Raw genomic sequence first — 11,595 nt, 5'->3', positions numbered from 1 at the left:
GTATAGAGGAAAAGCTGCTGAGAGTGAACAAGGTCCTCAAGGGGCATACAGAAAATGCACCTCAAAGCAGTGGGAGATGAGAGCGTCAGGAGGAAACAGAATGCCCAGCCATCTGTGGCGAACACTGCCAAAGAATGAAAGCTCAGGAGGCCATCCCTAAGAAAGCTGAAACAGCTTCTCATGGTGCAGAGGCCCAGGAAGCTGTTGGGAAAGTCCTCCAATGCAGAGTCTTCATTCATAAAGGAACACAAGGCCGCAGGCTTCTCTTCCCTGAAACCGTACTTCAAGGGCAGGCCTTGTGCCTCCATCCCGCCAAAATCCCCATCTGAGGTTAAAAGCAAATCAAAAGACTTATCCAATGCTATACATGTTTCCGAAGATGCAAAGGCAAGAGTTAGAAATATTAAGGACTTTGAATTAATCTCACATTCTGGAAAAAAAATGCATCTTCCATAAAATTAGGTCTCATCAGGTCCACAGAAAACCCAAAGTTAAAAGGAGTCGAGGGGCTTCCCTGGTGGCACAGTGGTTGGGAGTCTGCCTGCCGATGCAGGAGACACGGGTTCGTGTCCTGGTCCGGGAAGATCCCACATGCTGTGGGGCGGCTGGGCCCTTGAGCCATGGCTGCTGAGCCTGCGCGTCCGGAGCCTGTGCTCCGCAACGGGAGAGGCCACAAAGGTGAGAGGCCTGTGTACCGCAAAAAAAAAAAAAAAAAAAGGAGTCGAAAGTTCAGAAAGAAAAGTTCACTTGATAGAATGATGCTTGCAAGCCCTCCGTTCTCTGTCGTGAGGAGTCTCATAAATTCCCCTCCACGAGAGGCTGTTTCGTCTTCAGGAGAAGTGACTTCTCAGGAAAATCCTTTTCCAGAATTATTTTCTCTTTCAGACCCTTCTGCAGAAAACACTACTTCAGAAAACAATACTGCAGAAAATGTTTCTGAAGCAATTATTTCTACAGGAAACGCTACTCTGCCAGGAGGAACCGGCCCTGGAAACACTAGCCATAGGAACGTCTCCACTGCACATTCTACTGTTGCTGCAGACAACAGTATGCCAGCTGTTCAACACACCAACAAAACACAATGGGAGCACCACAACATGGTCACTGAATTATCCTCTAAGCCCACAGGCTTCACTTTCCCAGGGCTCGCATCCCCGGGTGATCCAGTTGAAACTCAGCTAAACCAGCAGCTCTGGTCCCTCATCCCCAACAATGACGTGCAAAGGCTCATTTCTCATGTTATCCAGACTTTGAAAATAGACTGCTCGGACACCCACGTGCAGCTGGCCTGTGCCAACCTCATCTCTAGAACAGGCCTCCTGATGAAGCTTCTCAGCAAGCAGCAAGAAGTAAATGTGTCCAAAGCGGAATGGGATATGGACCAGTGGAAAGCTGACAACTATATCAGTGAGAGCACAGAAGCCCAGAGTGAGCAGAAAGAGCAGGAGTCAAGTGAGGTGAGGATAACCCCTGACACATGGGACTTGGACTTTTACTCAGTTTAGGACATGCCATTAACGTGCCCAAGCGGGAATACCACGGGCTCCTAGTCAGTATCTTATCTTCAGCCATGAAACGTGCTAAGACAGTGATCTCCAACTTTGCTCATTCAGAGAGTGTGTCACTATTCCTAGGGTAGACGCAAAAAGGACATAACACAAGATAAATAAGTTGTAAATAAATTGTAGAAGAAAATGCTAATAATATGATTAATAAAATTAAATTTGTCTTGTTCTTATAGAAGCTACTCACCTGAAAGGATTGGGTTTCATAGTAGTTTAAAAATAGTTAGCTATCGTGTAGAATAGGCTTAAGAATCGTCAGTTTTCATCCCTTCTATCTCCTTGTTTTTAAAAATTGTTATATATTTTTTTAGCTCACAAAAGAAGTTCCAGGGTATGGCTATAACAACAAACTCATCGTGGCAGTATCTGTACCTGTAGTAGTGATGATTTGTGTTACAATTCTCTGTCTCATTGAGGTAAGGACAATAATTAATTCAGATTCAGAACCCAGAAACTGAGAATCAAATCCACCTTTCCACCTACTACTACTTCATTCTTCCCTTTAGCCATGAGGACTGACATACACTTTGTTCTTTTACTGAAAAGTATATTCCCAGGATGTTTTTTTGTGGTTTTTTTGTTTGTTTGTTTGGCTGTGTTGGGTCTTCATTGCGTTTCACGGGCTTCTTATTGAGGTGGAATCTCTTGTTGTGGAGTACGGGCTCTAGACGCGCGGGCTCAGGAGTTGTGGCACACTGATTTAGTTGCTCCGCGGCATGTGGGACCTCCCCAGACCAGGGATCGAACCTGTGTGCCCTGTGCTGGCAGGCGGATCCTTAACCATTGCACCACCAGGGAAGTCCCCACAGGACTTTTAAAAGGAACTTCACTCCCAGGAGATCCCTATGGAATTGGATCCCTGATAACAAGCTATTGGACTCTTTTGACAAGTGAAGTTTATAAGGAGGCCAGAGTTGACATGATAATAAATTTTCTTCAACTCAACAAAGTATGCTGATTTGAGGTCCTCACCAGTCACTCTCATTCTACCGTTGATTCCTTTCCTTCTTGGCTGAAGTGATGAGAGATATAGGATCTCCATACTCAAGGAGCTATCAGTCACCCTGGGAGGGCTAAAAGGACATGCCTGAAAGACACAAGTGTGATCTCGTCAATTCCTCAGGTTTACTTAGCAGCTTTCTTCTCCGGTGTATTAGGAGTTGTGTAGATAGGTTCCATTAAAACACTGCAAGTAAAATCTTGCAGCAGGCTACCCTCAAATATTTATAGTAGCCCATTCCTGGAGCTAGCCTGTTTACCTTTTGTTCAGTTACATAGTGGTTGATTACTTTTCCCAGCAGGCAGTTGCTAACATTAAAAGAGTGATTTTAATAGGCTGACAGTCTTGATTCTACCCTACCACTCCACATTACTTTAGTTATCTTTTCTCCTGTAATGGCAGCCCCCCATTCCAGCCAAAGCAGCTCCTCACTATACGCTAGTTACACCATACCCATTCCTACTTTTTTTATTTTTATTTTTTTTAGCGGTTTGCGGGCCTCTCACTGCTGTGGCCTCTCCCGCTGCGGAGCGCAGGTTCCGGACGCACAGGCTCAGCGGCCATGGCTCACGGGCCCAGCCACTCCGTGGCATGTGGGATCCTCCCAGACCGGGGCACGAACCCGTGTCCCCTGCATCGGCAGGCGGAATCCCAAACACTGCGCCACCAGGGAAGCCCCCATTCCTACTTTTGTCTGTGCCTTTGCCCATCTAAAATTCCTTTATTTTGCTTTGCCTGTGGAGCTCCTATGAATCTCTGAAAAGCCAACTCAAGTTCAGATATCTTTCTTCGTAAAGCCTTCCCTGAATACTCCAGCCCTCCTGATCCTAGTCCTGTGAGGTTTGTCACCATTTCTTAGGGGCCAGAGCAAAGCAGTCCCCTCCCCTCAGAACTCACAAAAGTGGTAAGCAGTTTTTTGAAAGGCAGCCCCCCAGGAGAGAGCCACCAAGGTTAGCACATCATGGAGCTGAGCAGAGACGTGTAAGGACCAATGGCTTCCTGGCCTATCACACTTGAATCAAACCTGGCATGATGTACTAACTTCTAAAGAGAAATGTGTCTATCTGCAGGAGGGTTGGTCACTAGTGAAAGCATAGAAAAGGTGAGGAGAGACCAACATGGGCAGTGCCCATCCTCACATTGCCCAAGAGTAGAGATGGCACCTTAGGCAGCATAACTGAAGAGTCAGGCCCACTAGCCAGGCTGCCTGTTGAGGAGATGGATGGATCCAGTTACCTCAGGCCTTCCCATTAAATTCTGGATTCAGCTGATTCCTTTTCTAATTCTGTTGTCACCAAGTAGCCTTCGATTCTGTGATTGTGCTTCAGTGTGCCACAGAGGCCTGTGCCCACGGAAGGTAATTCTCTGATTGTGTAGACACAGATGCCCTGTGTGTAGAACAGATGTATTTCTCATTGTCAAGTAATAATTTGGCATTCTGATGTTTGATCAATCCTGTGATATTGATAAAGTGAGACTGCCACAACAGGAAGACGTGAGTTCTCTCTTGGTGAGGAAGAGTATGATTTCTGAGCCTAGGAGGCTGGGGACTAGCTTGCTAGTCGTTGGCCATTGCCCAGACTGTACCCTCTACATCTCAGGTGGCATATGGCCTTTGGCATTTTTAGAATTTCTGTAAAGTCCCCTTTTTATTGTTTTTAACTTCTTGCATTTGTTTTGTTTTGTTTTGTTTTGTTTGGGCCTGTGTGATCTTAGTTTCCCAAGCAGGGATTGGACCTGTTCCCTCGGCAGTGAAAGCGAGGAGTCCTAACCGTTATTTCCTCTCCCCACATATACTTTTGGAGGACAGGGGCCATGCAGTGTTCTTCCTATGGTAGACAATAATGGTGTTCAACGGAAGAGAGATGAGGCGTTATGTCAATTCCACAGTGAAGAATAATGCAACCGAATATTTATTTGAAGTAGGATAGAGTCCAGCAATAGACCCCTGTGTTCTTAAGACTTTTAAGACATTTGAAATGTCATGTTTTAATATTGCAATCAGGGGAAGAAAATGAATAAATGGTGATAGAATAGCTGCCTAAGTATTTGGGGGGTAAATAGCAGATCCCCATGTTAAATAAACATATATCCATAAATGTGAAAAAAGACCACATAAAGGTATTAGAAGAAAATAAAAGCAATATTTCTATAATCTTCTGGTGGGAAAGAGCCTTCAGAGGCTGATGCCACAAGCAGAGCCTTTGATATATTCCACCATCTTGTCTGTGACACCGGCTTAGCACTGATTCATGCCAAGCGTAAGATGAAGAGTTTTCCATATATTGTCTGATTTAAAGCCCACAGTCCTGTGAGGATGATATTACTATCCCTCCCTCATAGATGAAGGAGATCAGTGTAAGGCCCCAGCGGCCAAACCAAAAGCAGAAGGCAGTTTCACCCGACTGCAAAGCTGGTGCTCCCTCCTCCACTCTTTTGTCTTGTCTCCTTACAGACAAAAACACTGGAAATATTCAAAACACTGAAATTCAATGAAAGCCTGTATTTCTTTACCATAAAGAGTTTTTGTTTGTTTGTTTCGAAGTGGTGGGGTTTGGCCATGCTGTGCAGCTTGCAGGATCTTAGTCCCTTGACAAGGGATTGAACCTCGGGCCACAGCAGTGAAAGAGCCACGCCCTAACCAGTGGACCACCAGGGAACTCCCAAGAGTTTTATAAGTCAACAAGAAGAAGACAAACAGTCCAGGGGAAAAGGGGGCAAGGGCTGTGAAGAGTAGGAGGTGTGTTGACAGTCTGCCACCATATCTGCCTGTCGTCTCCTCATGGCTCATGTGGGGTGGGTTTTGTTAGCCAGGCCTTTGTCACCTCGTGACGTAAAAATCATCTCTAATATTTTCTTCAAGTACTTTTATAATCTGTCCAGAATTTGTTGTATTTGTTTGTTCGTGTGGTTGAGGTAGGGGATCTAACTTTTTCCCCCTACATGAAGATCTGATTCTTTTCAAATCTTTCACTGAATGGTTTATTCTTTCTTCCCTGGTCTAATATGCTATCTTCATCTGGATGCTGTTCTGTGATCCAGTTATCTTGTCCTGTACCAGTACTAATATCACACTGCTTAATTCCAGTTGCTCTATAACATATTTTATATCTGGTAGGGCAAGGTCCTGCTCTTTGACCTTCTTTTGCATACATTTCATAACTATTCTTACATATATTCTCTACCAAATGTCAGCTGGCCAGGTTTTATTTAAAAATTATTTTGGCTATAAATGGATTGCATTGAATTTTTAGTTTCATTTGAGGAGAATTGACCTCTTTACAAGATACTAGGAGGATGGTATCTCATGCCATGTAAGTACTTCTTAATGTCCTTCAGAAACGTTTTAATATTTTCATCACATAGGTCTTACAAATTTGTGTTTAAATTTATTCCTAGGTACCTTATGCATTTTTATTGATATAGTAAATGGGATGTTTCTTCTGTTTCTTAGTTAGTTAGTTGTGTTATATGGGAAAGCTATTGAGGCTAATATGTTGATCTCTTGATTTTGTATGGAGCCATCTTACTCATGTTACTTCCAATAAAATTTCAGTTGACTGTTTTGGTCTTTTTAGGTCCTTGTTTCATATGCAGATATGTTTGTCTCTTCTTTCCAATACTTCGTTTTTCTTATCGTGCTGATTAAGACCTCCTCCACAATGCTCTATAGTAGCAGTAATGATTGGGCATCCTACTCTTGTTCTTGACTTTAAAACCATGTTTAGGTTTCTGCCAGATACTTTTATTTTCTTTTCCTACTTCTAAGAGTTTTTATTAGGAATTATCTGTTGAACATTATCTGAAACAGTCAATAAAATATATCACCAGCTGCATGCAATACCCTAAGTTAGGCACTGTGGAGGAGTCAAAGGATTATTAAACAGTGTAGAATTCCTTTCCTTGAAAGAGTTATCATCTTACTGGATAGATAAGATTTTTTAAAATTCATTTATTTATTTAGGGCTGTGTTGGGTCTTCATTTCTGAGCGAGGGCTTTCTCTAGTTGTGGCAAGTGGGGGCCACTCTTCATCGCGGTGCATGGGCCTCTCACTATCGCGGCCTCTCCTCTTGCGGAGCACAGGCTCCAGACGCGCAGGCTCAGTAGTTGTGGCTCACGGGCCCAGTCGCTCCGCAGCATGCGGGTTCCTCCCAGACCAGGGCTCGAACCTGTGTCCCCTGCATTAGCAGGCAGATTCTCAACCACTGCACCACCAGGGAAGCCCTGGATAGATAAGATTTAAAGTAAAAAGGAATGAATAAGTATTTGGAAATAGTTGTAATGGATAATCATGATCATGATTTCTTTCAAAACACATTTATTCTCATAGAATTGCAAAAGAGGTAGATAGAAAAAGAAGCAGAAGGTAAATATTGGTCTTTGAAAGCAGAATTTTACAACTAGAGGAGAACTTAGAGCTCATCTATTTCAATTTCCTCATGTTTAATTACCCTAATGGTTTACCCTAATTTATGTATCAGCAGAATTAGCTCCCCAGCCCAAGCTGAGTTAGAACAGGACTGGCACACATTCATCTGCTTTCACTAGTTTTTTCAGGAAAGAGGGTGGATGGGCAGAGGTTTTGGTTGTACCTTTTCCTGCTGGGCTGATGCCTGGTTCCTAGGCATCAGGCCAGGCCAGAGGCCTTCTAGGAGGCTCTGGGGTAGGGAGGGCCACATGGTTGGGGATTTAGGGGCTGGCCTCACTCAAAGCTGATGAAAGGTAGAACATATGAGTCCCTTCTGGAAAGTGGCAAGAAAACTTCCCTTCTCATCCTACTGTTTTTCAGGCCCCTACTCTCTATTCCCTTTCTCCAAACCTCATAGAATTTTAACCGGGAGAAACTTTAGACAGTAGTTTGTCTCTTCCTTTTGTAATAAGGAACTGGAGAAAGAGAAAGGAAAACTATCTTGCCCCATGGTCATACTGCTAGTGATTACCAAGAAGAAGTTGATCCCTTTCCACTGAGGACTTCTCTGCTGATCACACTGTGCTTGGGCTGTGAGCTACGTTTATGTCACAGTTCAGTAGACACACATATATGGACATAAGTAGTTTCTGAAACAAACTTATTGTGCACTCTGATTTTTTTCTATTCTATTTGTATTCCAAAAGAGTATTTTGTGCTTCCCTGCTGGTCATGGCCTTTAAACGGATTCCACAATTCACTGACACCTGAGTGACAGCCTGCAGAGTGAAAGTCAGAGAGCTATAGGTGACTTTGCTCATTGGGTTCAGGTGTTTACTTGGTGTGATTCAACTTATAGGATAGAGCAGCCAGGAAAATAAAATCACCTTCTCCCCACACCCACACCCCCAGCAAATGCTGCATGTGCGACTAAGTCCGAAGCGGACTGGTGTGAAGCGCGTCTAAGAGAGTAACAAGTTTCTGCCCAGTGCCGTTGTGCAGTGTTTGCACTGCATGAGGGCAGTTGGCCATGGGTAAAGAAAGGTGAACGGGGCCGTAAATCCTGCCTATACTCCATGCTAAGCCACATACAAACATCTCCCCAGAGACACTTGGGGTCCATTTTGGACAGACACAGAGAACTTCTGGAAGGCCAGCATGCATGCAATGCTTTTCATGATCCCGGGTCTGTGGTGATTTTGCTCATTGTGATTATGGACTGAGGTCCCCATTTAGTCCTAATGAAAGCAGAGAGAACACATTGTGAGAGAGATGAAAAGTGACATGTAACACTAACTGTGTGTGTTTTCATCCAAAGGGCTTTTTGCGATTTCTGCTGCGTAAGAGAAGCTCAGGGGAAAGTGAGAGTCAGGTAGATGTGAGGAGGATAAAGTGCTGTGGCCAGAGAAAGCAGGGGAAAAGCAGAATTAATATTTCCCTTTCTGTGTTCTAGGAGGGCTTTTTCGGGAGAAGGCGGCCACTTTGGCTTAGGGATATGTATAGGCCTCTCAGCGCCACACACAAGGAAAACATGGCCCAAAAGCTACACGACAGGGAGTCTTCTGATGAGGATGAGATATTTCTGCATCCCAGCAGGAGGCCCAAACTCATCATCCAGAGCTCACTGAGGAGGCTGAATCTTTACCTCATCAAGAGGCCCCTGCTCAGCATCCACAGACCCCTGAGGACGTTGAATCTTTTTCACCCCAGGCAGAGGCCCAGGCTCAGCATCCAGAGCCCTCTGAAGTGGTAGAACCACCTCCACTTCCGCAGGAGGATCCATCTCAGCCTTCAGAGGCCCCTGAGGAACTAGAAACTTCAAGTCCTCAGGAGGCCCTCGCCCAGCCTTTGGAGACACTTAAGGATGTTGTAGTTCTACTAGAAGCACATCATGGGGTAAATGAAGCTCAGCAGTCAAACTTGTACAATGGCACTGTTAAATCTCTGGCTCTGGCACTTCCCATAAATCCACAGGTCACTAAAGAGGTTGAACCTTCTCCAGTCCAGGAGGAGACCCCATCTCAGCCTCCAGAGTGCCCTGAGGAGATTGAACCTTCTCTATTCCAACAATAGGGCCCAACTCAGGCTCCAGAGAGCCCCGAGGAGGTTGAACCTTCTCCCGTCCAGCAGGAGGCCCCATCTCAGCCTCCAGAGCACCCTGAGGAGATTGATCCTTCTCTACTCCACCAAGAGGCCCCAAGTGCGGCTCCAGCTTTCCCTACTGAGTATGTACTTCAAATTCCAGTGACTGATGAGGTAGCGTCTCTACCTGGCGTTCAGCGTCACGCTCCTTCAAACTTGCCCCGTGTTCCACTGCAACCTCTGGATTTGGAATTTACCATGAATCCAGAGGCCACTACGGAAGCTGAGTTTCCTACAGCTCAGCAGGAGGCCCTGGCTCCACCTCTTGAGCATCCTGAGGAAACAGAATCTTCTACAACCCAACAAGAGACCACAGCTCAGCCTCCAGAGCCTCCTGGAGAGGATGAGACTTCAAGGGAGCAGTAGCAGCCAGCTCAGCCTTCTGAGCCTCCTGGGGAAGTTGAACCTTCTCCAACCCAGCAGGAGCCCACAGGTCAGCCTCCAGAGCCTCTTGTGGAAGCTGAGCCTTCTCCAAGGGAACAGGAACAACCGACTCAGCCTTCTGAGCCTACAGAGCCTCCTGAGAAGGTGAAAGCAGCAACCCAGCAGGAGACCCCAGCTCAGCTTTCAGAGTCTTTTGGAGAAGCTGACACTTCTGCAACCAAGGAGGAAGCCTCAGCCCCGTCTCTAGAGCCTCCTAATGAGGCAGAATCTTCTCCAACCCAGCAGGAGATCCCAGCTCTGTCTCCTCTGGAGATAGGACCTTCTGCAACCCTGCAGGAGCAACCAGCTCAGCCTCCAGAGCCTTCTTCAGGGGAGGTGGAACCTTCTCCAACTCAACAGGAACAGCCAGCTCAAGCTCCAGAGCATCAGGAAATGACAGTTTCACCTCCAAGTCACCCTCATGCTCAGCATTCAAAGTTATCCAGTGTCGCTGTCAAACCTGCAGATGTGGAGCTTACCATCACAGAAGAACCCACTCCAGAGGTGGGACCTTGTCCAATTCAGCACAAGCCTTCAGCTCAGCCCTCAGTGCCCCTTACTAATGCAGAATTTTCTACAACCCAGCATGAGGCCCGCACGCTGCCTTCACAGCCATCTGAGGAGGTTGAACCTTTGCCAGTTCAACAGGAGGCTCCAGCCCAAACTCCAGAAGCCGGTTCACGTAATAAACCTTCAGTAAAAGAGGAGACCCCAGCTCAGGATCCAGAGCATCCTGGAGAAGAAGTTATACCTGCCACAAGCAAGCAGGAGACCCCAGCTCAGCTTTCAGAGACTTTTGGAGAAGCTGAAACTTCTGCAACCATGGAGGAAGCCTCAGGTGGAGCAAGACACTCCCCCGCAGGAGTGCAAGCAAGGGCACGGGGCCATCCCCCCTTCCTGGTCCCAGTGGTTCTAGCAAGCACTGCGTCCCTCCCAGTTAAGCCTCAGCTGTAGCTACACTCACTACATTAGTCTGTCTGTCCCCTTTCCTTCTGGAGCTTGGCTGCCCCAACCCCTAACCCCCAGATCCCCAACTCCCCGCTACTCTCAGCCTCAAGATGGGCTCAAAGATTAGGGACACATACCCTCTGCCCCACCTCTAGGGATGAAGCCAGAAGATCCCAGAGGCCTTAGAAAATCTCCTGGCTCCACCCGGCACCCCGGCCTCCTTTCTGTCTCCTCTCTCTTCGCCCCTCCGCCTAGCTCCTCCTCACAGACTGCCGGCCCCAGCCCCAGGGAAGCTCTGCCAGGAGAGGCCTCTAGGGTGTTAATTTGCAGACACCTAATCAGCATTTGTTGTACCTGGGAACTTTCTCTGGATAGAAACCTGGGGAGGAGAGCAGGAGAGAGAGAAGCTTCGAAGCTAAGATGTTCTGGTGCGTGCCCTGTACTGATGTTTCCAGCTTGGCCAGGACACCTCCAAGCCACATCTCTCATAGTGCAGGGCCCTTAGCGTGTCTCTGGGGCAGGGAAGAAGTGGATCAATGAAACACTGTGTGTATGGGGGGCTGGGGAGCGGAGGCAGCAATTTTTGTCCTGGGCCCCAATTCTCAGCCTCCTGGACTAGAATCTGAGGATGGCCTGGGCTGGGGGCCGTGTGGCCTGGTGGGGTGACCTGGCCCAGCCCCTGCCTGGGCGGTAGGGTGTCCATGGGCCTGCACTGGCGGGGAGGGGGGCAGTCTGGGCCCAGACTTTGGTGCTGTCTGGAGGTGGGGCAGGGCCTGGATTCTTACAAGAAGGCACACAGGCTGGCCCAGTCATGCAGGTCAGAGGCCAGTGTGGCATCCCCGGCCTCAAAGAGGGGCTTGGGGGGCAGGGAGCTATGGGTGCTCTCGTCCCAGGGGTGCTGCAGGAAGGCTGTGGCCAGGAAGGTCTCATCAAAGTCCAGGCTGTTGGTAGCCTGCTCCACTGGAGGCCCCCAGGTAACAGGGCAGTCGATGTGGTGGCCATGGATGGTGAGGTCCACGTCCCCGTGTGAGGCAGGGCTCAGCGGTGGGCTCAGCTCCGAGGTCTCCAGCGTGCCCAGCTCCCCGTCCAGCGTGCCAGCGTCCAAGAT

General features: G+C 47.4%; 1 protein-coding gene across 1 annotated transcript; it reads left to right on the top strand.

Annotated features, from left to right (window-relative positions):
- Positions 1-216: 216 nt before the first annotated feature.
- On the top strand, positions 217-2,067 carry LOC308610736 (leucine-rich repeat-containing protein 37A3-like). The gene is made up of 2 exons (XM_081259762.1): positions 217-1,457; positions 1,877-2,067. The coding sequence occupies exons 1-2, from the start codon at positions 621-623 to the stop codon at positions 2,021-2,023; spliced, it is 984 nt and encodes a 327-aa protein (XP_081115888.1). The 5' UTR covers positions 217-620; the 3' UTR covers positions 2,024-2,067.
- Positions 2,068-11,595: the final 9,528 nt, after the last annotated feature.

This window comes from Mesoplodon bidens, assembly GCF_964165515.1.
Source record: "Mesoplodon bidens genome assembly, contig: HAP1_SCAFFOLD_494, whole genome shotgun sequence".
In the NCBI taxonomy this organism is placed as follows: domain Eukaryota; kingdom Metazoa; phylum Chordata; class Mammalia; order Artiodactyla; family Ziphiidae; genus Mesoplodon; species Mesoplodon bidens.
Note: the sequence above shows the minus strand (reverse complement) of the source record. Positions and strands in the feature narration are given on the sequence as shown.

Bases quoted from the DNA above. Each gene is read 5' to 3' on its own strand.
- LOC308610736 (XM_081259762.1), top strand. From the start codon at position 621: ATGGCTGCTGAGCCTGCGCGTCCGGAGCCTGTGCTCCGCAACGGGAGA. The intron at 1,458-1,876 runs GTGAGGATAACC...ATATTTTTTTAG, and splicing joins AAGAGCAGGAGTCAAGTGAG to CTCACAAAAGAAGTTCCAGG.